At 39.0% G+C, this 15,148-nt stretch overlaps 1 protein-coding gene across 4 annotated transcripts; it reads right to left on the bottom strand.

The window, feature by feature from the left end:
- Positions 1 to 6,106: 6,106 nt before the first annotated feature.
- On the bottom strand, positions 6,107 to 11,537 carry LOC146574706 (uncharacterized). 4 transcript variants are annotated; one of them, XM_085275595.1, is made up of 5 exons: positions 11,383 to 11,537; positions 10,947 to 11,125; positions 8,773 to 9,059; positions 8,274 to 8,401; positions 6,107 to 6,400 (listed from the first exon to the last, which is right to left on the bottom strand). In XM_085275595.1, the coding sequence occupies exons 3-5, from the start codon at positions 9,034 to 9,036 to the stop codon at positions 6,211 to 6,213; spliced, it is 582 nt and encodes a 193-aa protein (XP_085131721.1). In that variant the 5' UTR covers positions 9,037 to 9,059; positions 10,947 to 11,125; positions 11,383 to 11,537; the 3' UTR covers positions 6,107 to 6,210. The 4 variants fall into 4 exon arrangements, 3 of the variants coding, with proteins under 3 accessions (XP_085131721.1, XP_085131722.1, XP_085131723.1); XM_085275596.1 differs by lacking the exon at positions 11,383 to 11,537 and having other exon boundaries at positions 10,947 to 11,143; XM_085275597.1 differs by lacking the exons at positions 10,947 to 11,125; positions 11,383 to 11,537 and adding an exon at positions 9,279 to 9,368.
- Positions 11,538 to 15,148: the final 3,611 nt, after the last annotated feature.

The following is a 15,148-nucleotide window of genomic DNA, read 5'->3' as shown; positions in this document are numbered from 1 at the left end:
AAGTGAAAGATGAAATTTACAGACACAGCAAGCTGTTAATATGAGATAAAGTTCAACACTGGTTTGAGTAGAGGAAGTAAAAGCTCACATACAGATTTAATAAAAGCTAAAGTAACTTAAGAATTTCCATATAGTATTGGTTCTTGTGTCAGCTTTACCTCTTGTTAAATGATGTGGAAAAGCTGTTGTGGTGAGCAGAGCTACTCAATCTTTTAGTGTTACTTTAGTCTAAATAGACTGGAATCAGCCTTTATGGACTGTATTCATACCGCACAGCAGTCATGACCTCTGAGTTGAACTTGCAGACAGGTTGAGGTGTGTTTGCTGATAGTCCAGGAACCAAACAAAGTCCAAAATGCCCAAAACACAGGAATAATATCAGAGTCCAAACACCAGAAATCACAAGGGATACAAATACAGGACGCACAGAGCGAGGAAACAAAGAGCTGCAACAACAACACGACCCCAACCCAAAGGACAAAACAGGACTGAGAAAATATATACAAGAGATACAAGAAAACACAATCAACATAAGAAAAAGAAGAAGTTTATTTGTGTAGCAGTTTTTAAAGCACACAGTTACAAAGTGAACAAAGTGATTTTGAATAAAATCACATTACAATAAGTGTACTTGTTATACTTCTTCTTTTATAAACATGTGTCTTGTTTCATTTATTTATTTAGTTTTTAATAAACAGTTTAGTTTTTCGTAACATGAACGCTAACATTTCAGATTCAGAATCACAACATCCTATTTAGTTGTTTGTGCACTTCTGCTTAATACCAGCTGATTGCTGGAGGTAACCTTGTGTGCCTTTGCTTTGTTGGTAGCAGTTGAGTGGAGGCATTGGTTCAACATCAGTGACCGCATAAAGGAGTTGGGCACTTTGATACCCGAGTCATCAGACCTGTAGGTCGTACTGGCGCTTTCATTTTCCACTGCTCACATAAAGTTACACTGTTTGAATTTTAAATGCCAGGGGGCCACGCATTAGGCGTATAAATCATGATCTTGTCCTCTGCCTCTGTTGTCCTTCTTATCTTTACTGACATCGCAACAATGACAGAGAGATGCGCTGGAATAAAGGCACCATTCTCAAGGCTTCTGTAGACTACATCAGGAAACTGCAGAAGGATCAGCAGAGTGCCAAGGATGCTGAGATGAGGCAGAAGGAGTTGGAGCAAGCGAACCACTCCTTATTAATGTTACATGTCCGGGTCAGTTGAGTTTTATTTATGTAGAGCTGTTTCACAGGAATGGTCATCTCAAAGTGCGTTTTGTTATAAGCTAAAGACATTAGTGAGAGGATCCTGACAATCAAATGAGGCTGTATGAGCAAACACTTGGTGGCAGGGAGGAAGAAAGAACTTCATTTTGACAGCAAGAGATCTCTAACAGAACTATTTAGGTCGTTGGTTTGTTACGTTGATTTGGTGGGTTTGCAGTGATATCATGATATGACTTGATCATCAAGGGTTTGCCAACTGTGGATTTTACAGCCATTAAAAAGAATATCTACTGTGGACATATATGATCTCTTGATTTTCATCAGCTGAAGGCTTTTCAGGGAGCTTTTAGAACAGCCTTATAATAAGTAATTCCAATCAATAGTGCATCCTAGAAGCTTCAGTATGTCTCTGATTTACTTGGCAGAGGAAAGAGGGCATTCTTAGTTTGCTTGTTAAAGAAAATGTTCCTGGTCAAGAATAATCGATTCTTATAGCTGTCAAGGTAATGCCATCCAGACTCTCTCTCTATATATATTAATATTAGTGGTACTATTATACTGCCATAGTGCCTAATTTTTCTATTAATAAGCAAATCTTAACAAGAAATCATAAAGCAATGTTATTGTATCAGCCTATCAGTGACTAAATGGTGTGTCAACCAACGACTGAATACGTGTATATCTCAAATGAAAGAACAAAAACTCAAAGTTTAACACTATTGCTTGATGGGAAAACACAGACTGCTGGAACATGTTAGCATTAGCAGGGATCGTGTTAAAGAATGCAAAGCAAGAGAAAGAAGCTGAGGTATGCCAAGTTACTCATGACCTGGACTGCAAATCAGGTGCAAAAGGTTTGATGAACTGATGACTCCAAATTTAGTCTAAATCATCATCATCATATGCAGAGGAGGTCAGGAGAGCGCTACAGCAGTGAGTGTCTATAGCTGTCTATAAAACACGGTGGAGGCAGCAAGTTTGCTAGTCTGCAGCATTCAGATCCACCCCAAAGACTGTTCAGTGCTCAGAGAAACTGCACTATATCCAAGAGCTGCATCTGAGCCTCTACAGGCCTCAGACAGCATGTTAAATGTTAACATTCATGACAGTATAATTAGAAAAAGACCAAAGAAGTATGGCTTGTTTGGAGGGGCTGCCAGGAGAAAGCTTCTTCTCTTAAAAGAACACAACAACTCGGCTGCAAATTTGCCCTTGAAGAAGACTTCTGCAGCAACGTCTTTTTAACAGATGAGACCAAAGCGGAGGTTTGGCCATCATGCACAGCAGTACCTTCAGCAAAAATCAAACACAGCATAAACACCTCAATCCAGCTGTCAAGCATGCTGATTTGAGGGTGGTGATTTGAGCTTGTTCTCCAGCCACAAGAGATAGGCACCTTGCAGTCAACAAACTCCTCTGTATGCCAAAGTTTTCTAGAGTCAAATGTCAGGCCATCTGTCCGACAGCTAAAGCGTCTCCTAAATCAGGTCATGCAACAGGATAATGACCCCGGGTACAGCAGCAAATCTACAGCATGGAAGCCCAGACCTCAACCTGACAGAAATGCTGTGTATAAAGGTAGGCTTGCAAATGTCAATGAATTGAAGCAGCTGAAGTTATTGCTGCTAACTGCTGGTTCTGTAAACTACTCAATCGCAGAATGATTGCGATGTTGAACTAAAACAAATGTCTGTATCCTAAATTGTGGATATCCTATTGTGGTGCTCTAAACTGTAACACTAAATGTGATTCAGAATGTTTTCTTTTGTATATATTATTTTACATCCAGTGGTTAATATATACCAAAGAGTATATATTTTCATTATGGTCAACAAAATTTGGGACTAAAATCTGGATTTAGATACATGAAAGCTTCTTGTTCATTTTGTGCCACGTACTGTCACATACGCTAAGTCTAATTACACAATGATTGCCTGAGCCTATTCTTGTTAAATGATGAAAAACCCAAAGGCACGTTTCAGCAGTGGATCTATGTGAAATCAGCAACATGCAAAACGAAATCAAAATGTGGGCTATTGAGTCGAAAAACAAAAATCGCAATTCAATCATCTGAGCAGCTTTACTCATGAAATGATAACAGTTAGCTGAATTTACAGTGGCTTGCAAAAGTATTCGCCCCCCTTGAACTTTTCCACATTTTGTCACATTACAGCCACAAACATGAATCAATTTTATTGAAATTCCACGTGAAAGACCAGCACAAAGTGGTGTACACGTGAGAAGTGGAACGAAAATCATACATGATTCCAAATATTTTTTACAAATAAATAACTGCAAAGTGGGGTGTGCGTAATTATTCAGCCCCCTTTGGTCTGAGTGAAGTCAGTTGCCCATAGACATTGCCTGATGAGTGCTAATGACTAAATAAAGTGCACCTGTGTGTAATCTAATGTCAGTACAAATACAGCAGCTCTGTGACTTGTGTATGGTCACAGAACATCCACAACTGACTCCTGGAAGAAGTATGGAGCGAACTCCAGGATAAAAAAAAAAAAAAAAAACTTACTATAGCTCCACAAAATTTGGGTTCGGGAGAAAATTCAGGGGGAAGTAGAATGGGAGGGAGAGCCTTCAGTTTTCAGGCCCCTCTTCTGTGGAACCAGCTTCCAGTCAGGAGACAGACACTGTCTCTACTTTTAAGATTAGGCTTAAAACTTTCCTTTTTGCTAAAGCATATAGTCAGGGCTGGTTAAGGTGACCCTGAATCCTGTACATTGCTGGAGAGTATTTCCTTTTTGGTCACCTTTCTCACTCAACATGTGTTAATAGACTTCTCTGCTGAATCACACTTGTTATTAATCTCTGGATCTCGTCCACAGCATGTCTTTCATCCTGTCTTCCTTCTCTCTCCCCATCAGAGGGAGCATTCAAAGAGCTGTGCGACGGACGCCTGATGTCGGAGTTTTGTCACTTCCACAAGTTGTAAAATGTTTTGCAGATCCATTGCAGACCCCCTGCACTAGCCTGTCCCGCCGCCTGCTCACCTGCCTGTTCTTTTGGAGATTTACAGTATGTTTACCCCCTTGGCTTGCGGCGCAATTTCCTAACTCTGTTTTGTCCCTCATCCTCAGGTCACTCCAGTGCGCCACCCATCCTCCTGCATGCATCGGCTCTGTTTCATTCCCTCTCGGTCCTCGCATGTTTACCCGATCGCTGTAAATAGCCCCGTCCTTTGTAAGTATCCCCTATCACTGTAAATAAAACAGCATTTACTGCAACCGCCGAGCCTGTGTGTGTTTCTGCTACTGAGTCCAGCCGTTATAGTCAGTCACCTAACATAAAGTAGGGAAACTGTCACGGTTCTGCTGTGTGGCAGGCAGGTTTAGGACTCAAATGCAGGACTCAGACCACAAGAGTTAAACTGAGAGAGGCAGCTTTTATTGCCGCTGAACATCCAAACACGATGAGAAAGAACATATAACCAAAAACTGGAAACTAGAAACTAAGGCCTGAGGGAAAAAAAGAAACAACAGGAAACTAGGAAGCTACTAAACTTGGAACACACTCTGAAATAACTGTGGACACGAGGAGCACGGAGAAATACACACAGCACAAAGGAGTGGTAGAAGTACGATGACGAGCACTGGAGGACACACACTGTAAATACACAGGAACAAGAGGGAATGAGGAATTGACCTCACGAGACAGGGGAAGCGAAACTAGAAATGCTGACATGAAGCAGACTTTCAAAGCTAAACAGGAAACAGCCAACAGACACAGACCTGACACTGAGCCAAAAGGGACACATGAACCAAACCTAAAAACTAGAAATCACAGAACAAAGAACTAGAGCACTAGAAATACAGAGAAAGAAACCTGGACACTAATTGTGATAACAATGAGGAAACTCAAACATCAAATCAGAACACAAGAAGTCATTTACAGCGAAGAAATCCTTAACAAAATAACACAGGGTCACCGACCCAGGACCGTGACAGAAACACAGAGCAGGCGGACACACAATCATGAGGGACGAGGCAAAACTGAACCAAGACAAACTGAAAAAATAAAAATAAATGTAAAGCATAAAAGATCAGGAAGTAACTGAAGACAGGGAAGTACAGAAATACAGACGTGACTCAGAAATCACAGGAGTGCAGGAAAAACAAACTCAGGGGCATAAATATGATTACAAATTCTCAAAGGAAACTGAGAATAAAATCATGAAGAGAAATAAAATAGAACTTGAGCTGAAGTGACACTCTGTGCTACTTTAAAAAGTATTGTCACTTTTTCTTATTTCCACTGTTTTGATTCCCTCTCTAGTCCCTGTTTGATTCTTAGTTGTGGATTAAGCATGAATGTGTGCTGCACTTAGGTTTTCAACAAATCTGACACCTCCAGAATCAAGCAAGGCCATTTCACAAAACACCGAACTGCTCCTTTAAAGCACAATATAGCACCTTAACAGATATCATTCATTACTCTCTCCCCACCACCTCTGTATTGTTATTTTCCATAATAAACACACAAAAACAACCACAACACATAAAAAATGAATAATTAGCTTCAGATTTTAATTTTTTGTCCAAATCTGTGTCTCAAATTTTTACTTAATCTTATTTCTGGTGCATTCACAGCCACATGCAGAGACATCTGAAGTGCACCTTGGCTAATCAGTGTAAATTCACACTGGTGATAAAGCTGAGTGTGGAAGGGTGGAAAAGAAGCACTTTTTGACACTTTACCTTCATTTTTTATCAATCAAGGTTGCTGTTTGGATAAGATGTGGCAGTTTTCAGCTACGTGCACAACACAAAGTCATGCACAGCCTGAGGGAGCATGGACGTGTCCAAAGTGAGAGAGTGTAAGATTTGTTTCCCATCTTGCTTCATAAACAAAACCACACACTGAAATCAAATCAAACATTTAATTTCAAAACACAATTAATCACTGTCAAGTCTTTTATGACTGGATTATTTTCTACTAATTACCCTACTCCGTCCCTACTCCGTCATCATTAAAACAACTGTTGTCTTTTTTCCTCCTCCACGCTGAAAAATCTCAGCTTCTCTTCCTTCACGCCACGGTCTTGCTCAGCTTCCCCGATTGGCTGTTTTGCCTGCATGTCATAGGAGTCCTCCATGACTGCCCTTCCTCTGTTAGAATAGCTGATGTAGGACCAGGAGATGACAGAGCCGTTGTAAGACCTAAAAACACAAGGCCGATTATAAATAAAAATAATTTTGTTTAAAAATAGATTATGGATGTTAGATATAGGGACAGCTTTTGGTGGCAGTGTAATGCAAACTCATCAGCACACAATTATAATTGCAAAGGACACATTTGGGCAAAATATGGTGGTCCTAAAGAAACAATTCACTCAAAAAACAGTAAAAGATAAATTGTCTGATTCTTATACAGCACATTTCTACTCTGAGCACTAAAAGTAGCACTTTCTCTACATAAGTGCTTTCTATTCAACATTCATACACATTCACTGGATGTATCAGAGAGTATAGTGGAGTTAGTGTCTTGCCCAAAGATATTTGGCACACAGACTGGAGCAGCCAGGGATCAAACTACCTTCCCTTCGATGACCTCCTCTACCTCCTGAGCTGCAGCCACTGAACCAGGTACCAACCAGGCACCACGCTCACATAGATGACTTCAGGTCTGCACTGTTATTTAACTTGATTCCAAAAGAGGGCGCTCCATGCCCAGATAAACTTTTTCGGTGCTTCGGTTGAACATTTCTACTTTGTGCTACATATTTTAACATGAGATGTCATGCAGAGAGATGACAGAAAGATAACTATTGTTCTCATTAACAAATGAAGCAGAATTCTCACACCCATTGTGTAACATTATGATGAGTTTATTTCTTCATGTATTAGACAATTTTTTTTTAACTATTGGGAATAAAACACACTTAAAATCAGTCTTAATGCAGTGATGATGGTCTGTGCTGCAGTGAGGTTTAAGTTAGCTGTACATGTAAAACTGGAACACACACACATAAACACACACACACACAGGATCAGAGATGGGCAGTAACGCGTTACTTGTAACGCGTTACTGTAATCTGATTACTTTTTTCAAGTAACGAGTAAAGTAAGGGATTACTATTGCAAAATCGGTAATTAGATTACCGTTACTTTCCCGTAGGAACGCTGCGTTACTGCGTTACTAAAACCGTGATTTTTTTTGCAAGAATGTCTCATGACAGTGACGTAAGCAAGTGCGACGTTGGTGACAGCAGCTGTGTGCAGATCAACAATGGATAATATATCGAGTGCGGGAGAGAGTATGAGCGTGCAGCATTTAAAGCGTGGAAGTACTGACCTTACTTTGAGTTTGATTCCATAAAAAGTGACAAAAACATTAGCGTCCATCGTGCGTGGGAAGAAAACTTCTTTTTACAGCGAAAAAAACCCCTAAACTTCCGAGCAAGCACCGAGTAGCTACGACGTGATGGGAAACTCACAGAGACACTCGCGCGGATTCTTCAACTGACCGCAGCACACCTACACCAGGGTAACCCTCCGCCTACCCTGCTCCTGCTTTACAGGTGAAAATAGAGCAAAAGGACCGCTGAGTCTTTGACTTTATTTATTTTCTGCTGTGTTTTACTTGCATCTGTTTGAAAGAGTGAGTGAAAACACAAAAAATATTTTATTTTATGTGCTGGAATGTGCAGAAAATAGGTTTAAATGTTAAACTAATTTATTCAAGTCAGAGAATGTTGCATATAATTAAATGTTTTGCTTGATGCATAAAGTTAAAAGATTAAAACTAATAAAACAAGTTAAAAAAAGAGACTTTTCCATTTGATTACATTTTGTATGATGGATTATGTAGAAAAAGTAGAATTGGGCTGAAAGATCTATCACTTTATCACCTCTTCAGGTTGTAAATCGTGTTTTTAAAAAGTAACTAAGTAACTAAGTAACTAAGTAATTAATTACTTTTGAAAATAAGTAATCAGTAAAGTACCGGGATTACTTTTTGGGGGGAGTAATCAGTAATTAGTTACTGATTACTTTTTTCAAGTAACTTGACCAACACTGCACAGGATCTTACCCATAGTAGCCTTTAGTGATGTAGTAGAAAACTTCTTTATAGTTCAGAGGATAATCCCACACGTGGACGTCTGTCAGCTGACCATCAAAACCCGGGAAGTCAATGACAGGCTCACCTGCCCACACATACTGAACACACACACACAAACGCACACACAGTGAAGGTTTTATTGGCTAACAGGGGTGTTTGCTTGTGTGTTTTTTTTAGGAGGAAATGCTAACTGCTGTAGACCTGAAATATGATTGATCTGTATATTTTGTTACCCATATTTCCATAGTTTGCATTCTGAGTGAAAAAAAAGGCTTTTAAGCTTTTAGAAAGGTTACAGCTTCCTCACTGTGTCATCATTTATTAGATGTTATGGATGCAGTAACTTTTCCATTTGCCTCAAGTCTGAAAGATGTTAATAAATAAAAGTGTTTCCTTTTCTATGCTACGTATTTAAACTAAACATGTGGGTGTATGTGGGTGTCTACACACTAATTCTAATAATTCTCACCTGAGTGGGCAGCACCTTCCTGACGCTCATGTACACACCATTGAACAGCTGGACCACACCTTTACTGGTGTCCACAGTGAGGCAGACACTGGTCCAGATGTCCTGTTTAATGTCCGGCCATGAATACACAATGGGTTCCAGGCCCACGCTGTTGTGATCCTGATATGATAGCGTGAATACGTCAGCGCTACCCTGCAGCTTTAGAGTGGATTTCTTTGGACTGACAGTGAAGAGCGGGAAGGTTTGATACATATAGTCAGTCATGTAACGCAGACACACAGACACACCTGTGAAAAGGTGAGTAAAAATGTAGACGTTACTTAACATGATTATTGACTTTACATGCAGTTTAAACAGGTTAAATTGGTTCCTGGAAATGGTCAGGAACAGTGTGTAACAGGCTTTGAGGTATGTTCCCCTTTCTGCAGTTAATAATCTCTATATCTGGGTGCTTAACCCACCACTGTTTCCATTATTTATGTAACAGATTAGCCTTTATGCTCCACCTTACTGATGTCTTCTTTATCTCTTGTCATCGTAGGTTTGCCTTTTAGTGCCATTTGTGTTGCTATGTCTTTTTCTGGACTTCCTTATCAGCTTCAATAAATCTAAATAATAAAGGAACTGACACCTGCACACCTATTTCCATCACCATGGTAACTTGTGCCGCAGACCTAGCTTCTGCTTAAACATTTTATGTTCATGAGATCAACAGGTATGAACTCGTCACCTACTGACCAGTTTCTGGAAAATACGTCACCTTTCCCTCAGACCTATTAAAAAGAGCCTGTAGAGTTTTTGTCTTTTTTGGATGAGTATCATGAAGAAATAGTGACTCTTAGAAGCATCTTTATTGCTTGCCTTTCCCCAGCTGTCCACATACAACTCTTAAATATTTTTATAATTCTTTAAGCTTTAATACAGTGGTATGACCCTAAAATGAGGCACCTATACCTTGTAGAACTTGCTTTTAGTTTGTATTTCAGTCTGTTTAACATCTCTGAGTTTTTCCAACATTATAATTTGAGCATCTTTATGAAATATGGGCCTCTGCAGTCTTCATATGCTGCCAACACCGCCTCTTTCATAGTTAGAATGGTTAACCCTAGATTTACCTTGCGTCCACTTTTGTGTGACCTCTTAGCATGGGGATGTAAAACATAAGGCCTGGGGTCAGATTTGGCCCAGTAAAGAGAGTTAATTGCAAGTAATAAAGGTTTTTAAAAACTATTAAATGACAGGGGTTTTTTTTCACAATCTGCCTTAGAAATTTCAATTTGGGATTTTTTTAAAAACATTTTGTTTGTGTTGTTGTTGTTGTTTTACAATTCGAAGACAGTCTGGGCAATCAGCTACCAAAATGTTTTATGCAATTTTACTCATTTGAGTTTTGTTTTTTTTGTTTGTTTTTTTTTACAATTTGAGCCCAAAGAGTTCTGTTAAGATTTCTTAAATTTACCACAACAGAATTTTTGTATATTGTAGAAAAATTACAGGTAAGATTACACTTATTTAAAAATTATGGTAAGATACCTCAGAGATAAATGTGTAGAAAAGATTGAATTCAATAAAATCAAATTGAATTAAAGTGGTGCGGCCCTCTTAAGATCAAAGTTGGTTATATGTGCATTGTAATATGAGTTTGTCATCCCTGGCTTAGTAGGACTCCTGATGTTGCAGTAAGGGAAAGCCAGATTTAAAAAGCTATGTCCAAATTGTTTTGTGTGTATGTAGGTTTTTAAAATTTTTTCATGGATTTCTGAACTACCGAACTTCCTAGCTGGAATCCCGGGATCTCCCAGGATTGGGGACGATATTTTCCAGAGAACTGATTTGTCATCAGGGAGGTCATTCTGTTTATGTTGATCTCTTCTTTCCACAGTCTGCTCTGGGGCAGGTTATCTTCACAGCTTTAGCTCGTCGATAAGAAGTTAACTGTTTTTGTAACCCTGAAAACCTGCTTAGTAAAAAAGGCATCTGCTACCTTTTTAATGCACACAAAATTATGTCATGATATTACATCAGGTTTTGATACAGAAATGAACTGTAACAAAGATTGTGTTGCTCTTGGTTTTCTTTTGTTTAAAAACCTTTCTATAAGAGACCAGACCAACGAAGAAACATAAAAGTCAGTGTTTGAATAATGAGTACAAAAAATTGAATGCCCTGCTCACCTGTAGTTGGACTCTGGTTGGGGCTCTGGTTGTAGCTGCGGTGGTCATGGGAGCTCTGTCTTTGTGTCTTCTGGTTTGGTAGGGAGTGGGGAAATGATAACTGGGGGGATAGAAGGTTACTCCTCCATTATTAGAAGACAGAGTGAACATCTTCCCATTTAGATTTAGTCCAGCACGTCCTGAAGAAAGAAACAGAAAGCCTGAACTAATATAAAAATGATCCTTTCACTCTTTGTGTGTCTGTCAGTTTTCTGTTATGATACTTATATAATTCTACTCTACCTGAACACATAACGCACTACAAGCCTCATTCATGCAATCAAACACACATTTAAGAAAAAGAATACCTCCTACATCACAAGTTTAGATTTGGTGTGTGTGTGTGTGTGTGTGTGTGTGTGTGTGTGTGTGTGTGTGTGTGTGTGTGTGTGTGTACCTGTTGTTGTTAGCCATGCATCTGGTTGTCCAGGTGGGGCTGGTCCAACACCAATGACCTCCATCGCTGGTAGAATAATCATCAGAATGGCAACAAGAAGCAGTTTCATCTTCATCATCCCTGACACTGTAGTGAAGCGTCTGAGCATCTGTGCTGTGTGGATGTGTTTTTCTCTCTGCTCCCTCTCTGAATCTGAGCAGGCTTCACTTCAGCTCATTTAGTTATGTTCCTGTTTGAGATGATATCAGCAGCTTTGAGTCCAACACTCTACTATTGTTGCCACTTCTGACAACAAAAAATGGAGTCAAGCAAGCGTTCCTATTTCCTTCTGTCTTCGCTGTACCGTCAGGTGATTGAGTTCAATTTAAAGATTCCTTGACTGCACATTTGCCTTTATGTTTGCTTTTGTGAACAGACACAACATTGTATCTGCCATGGCCATAAAAAGGAATAAATATAGCATTCACATTACAAAATATCAGGTAACAAACAAAACACTTCTTGCCTTCAGAATCTGTTGTGCAGCTTTCACAGTATGTTTTGAACCTTTGTACTGTGAAGAGTCTCCAATCAGTTTTGCTGTATCTGGCTCAAAGCAAAACTCTTTGCTCTCTCATTTGTTCTCCCACATTGAAAAAGTGCTCTATTGGATTGAGATATGGTGACTGTGGACTGACAACAGTTAAAATCTACTTCCAACTATGTTTCCTCCTATTGTGGCTCTGTAGTAAAATCTCTCTATAACTTCTTCTTTTGAAACAAACTGGACACAAAAAACAAAATGCCACAGCTGCTGCACAAGAAGTTTGATAGATAAGAAGACGCACTTCTGCTTATGGTGATTTTTTAATGTACCTGTTTGATGCATCAATTCAGGTATAAATGACTTTATAGCCTAAATGTAAATACAGATACTGGAGTGTGTTAAACTGTTTTAACTGTTTCCTACCCCACACTTTGAGAGAGCAGCACCAGCCATTACTTACAAATGGTCATGCAAAATCAAACTTAATACAAATACCTGAATCCCAAGCATCTATTAGGATAGTCTTAAATATAACACTAAATGTGATTCAGAACATTTTTGCTTTTGGTTGCATAATTCTACATAGTTGTTTTACATAGTTTTACATGTTGCCCAGAGGAAACCCACACAGGCACGGGGAGAACATGCAAACTTCACACAGAAAGGCCTGGAGACAAGATGCGTTCACAGCGCCTAACAGCTGATGTGATTAAACTTACTTTTAAGCAATGTTCCCTCTAAGCTGCGCGCGTGCCCAATTGCGCACTGCTGGCACGGTCTCTGCGCACACAAAATCTGCGTTGCGCACACACACAAAAAAAAATCTAACCTGAATTGAAATTAAAATAAAAACTTTAACAGTTCTGTTTTGCAGTGTTAGTCAGTAAGTGACTGTCTGCTCCCGTATGGGATTAGAACGATGCCACCTAATCCCATAGTCCAGCCAATGATGCGATTCACATTTGTATATACACAGCTAATCAATGTCGTTGACAGGCTATGACAGCGTCCTTATGTGCCGAGACCGGTGTTTTAGCTAGCAAAGCAGCGTGGCTGATGTGGAGTGAAGCCACGTTAATGACAACGTGTACAACCATTGGATATGTGAGCAGGACAGACAGAACAACTGACGGGGAAAGTGTGGACTTTATACCAGTTTTTAAATTGTGTTGATAGGCCACAGGAGAGAAAAATCCCAAACTCTGCTGCTTCAGGCTGCTGATGCTCCACCCACTGAACGTGAGTTTGACCACAAACACGGCTTAAAGGAAGTTTCGGTGAAGGTAGGAGAGGAATGAGGAGTCCACCTTGCCTCAGATCAACTTTTATTAACTTTTTAAAGTTTTATAAACAGTTAATAAACTCTTTGCTTCATAATTAGCTCCCACAGTTTTTGTAAACACTCACAAGTCCAGTTTATCCTGTGTTCCTGAACATTTCCCAGCATTTTTTTCGTGTACTTGCCATGCATGAAAATACTTACTTCAAGTTATTCCTCCTAAAGGTGGTTCTAAAAACTACTGAATCGTGCAGTGTGATGGTGCAATAGGTCATGTGTTGTTCATCTGAGGTTGTATTTAACTAATTTTAAAACCTGGATCACTTAATTTTTTATTATGTCCTGACAAATAAAAGCATAGAACTAAAAGAGGGTGTGCTTTCTTTTTACCATGCTGTACTGTTGTTATGTATCCTGGCATCCTTTCACCTGTCTCATTCACTTTCTGTCTAAATGTAATTTAATTGTCATAAACCTGCTTTTGTAGATGTTTGTTGAGGATATTTTCATTTTCGCTTTTGGATATACGTGGATAGGCCTGCAGGCCTGTCTGGCCCACAGACTATATTTTGCCCAAGCGTGACAAAATTACATCAGCAAACATGCAACATGTGTTTACTGATGCACATCTTACATAACAGCACTGCCTTTTACGTAGCTGTACGACAGGACAGGACAACAGGAGGGTTCATTAAAGATGATAAATTATTTTGTTAATACTAAGATAAATAATTATATTGATAATAATAACTGAATAATTGTTTTGTTTTTGCTGTGGCCCATATACTGACGTGAAGAATAGTGCAGTTGGCCCTTGAAGTTGCTTTTTTTTGTTGGAGAGGATTTGTTTGTTGTTGCAATGTTAAAATAAGTTGTTTAAAAAGCAAATAATTAATTGATATGAAGGCAATATGAGCAGAGTACATACATGCTGAGGGATTGGCTGTGTTAGTTCAGTGAGAGAGTTTTTGTAAAGAAAACAATCTTCACTAGCAGTCAAAAACGAATGTGAACGCTTATGTCTGCATTTTTATTTTGTTAAACACAAACAAAATTATAGCAGAAGTGCTGCCAGAAAGAGGGTACCAATTTGTTTATTTGGTAGTTTAATGAATTCCATTTTTTGTCTTGTTATACAATATTTGAAATTTTAAAAAAAAAAACACTACATTTTTAAAATATTTGTGGGTGTTGTCCTATTTGTTTGTTTGTACTACTTAAACAATAAAGTGGCCCTCCAGATGACGGTGCCAACAGTGGCCCACAGCTCGTTTAAGTTTGAGACTCCTGATCTACATCGTCACTTTACAGACTGGTGGATGAATACACGTTCTGTTCATTTTTTTCTTTGTTAATAAATTCTGACATTTTAGTTACCATATCTTATTGTATCCCTTTATTTGTCACAGTCTTTATCCCAGGCTGCGGAAAAACACATATTATTCTTACAAAGATCAGCTCATTGTTTCCACTGCTTTTCCAACGACTGAACAACCCCGATTCCAAAAAAGTTGGTGAACTGTGTAAAATGTAAATAAAACAGAATTTACGACGATTCATAAACGTGTATTTTACTCACAATAGAACATGGAAAACATGTCAAGTGTTTCAACTGAGTGAATTTAACATTTTAAGAAAAGTATTAGCTCCTTTTGAATTTGAAGGCAGTAATAAGAGGCTGTGCTGTTATGTGAGATTTGCATCAGTAAATAACTGTCCTGATGCAGCACCTTCCCTTAAATCATGTGGATGGGATGTTACGTTGGTCTAAGACCTGCATGTACCTTTCATAGATACTGATGCACCATCTGAGACACTAGATTTTAACCAGTGCTCCTACTATGGTTAGAATTTGGCTGACATCCACCAAGGTCTTCAAGGTCAAGGTTTATTGGTTGAAAATTGACAAAAATCCTTGTAACCAAGTGTGATGTAGATTGTCAACATAATAGAAAATACCA

The sequence above is a fragment of the Mchenga conophoros genome, linkage group LG5, assembly GCF_057382185.1.
Source record: "Mchenga conophoros isolate Kocher_MC1m ecotype Shallow Benthic linkage group LG5, M_conophoros_male_GT1.1, whole genome shotgun sequence".
NCBI lineage: Eukaryota > Metazoa > Chordata > Actinopteri > Cichliformes > Cichlidae > Mchenga > Mchenga conophoros.
This window is presented reverse-complemented; position numbering and strand designations above follow the sequence as displayed.

Bases quoted from the DNA above. Each gene is read 5' to 3' on its own strand.
- LOC146574706 (XM_085275595.1), bottom strand. From the start codon at position 9,036: ATGACTGACTATATGTATCAAACCTTCCCGCTCTTCACTGTCAGTCCA. The intron at 8,402-8,772 runs GTGAGAATTATT...GTGTGTGTTCAG, and splicing joins GGAAGGTGCTGCCCACTCAG to TATGTGTGGGCAGGTGAGCC. The intron at 6,401-8,273 runs GTAAGATCCTGT...TTGTGTTTTTAG, and splicing joins ATCACTAAAGGCTACTATGG to GTCTTACAACGGCTCTGTCA.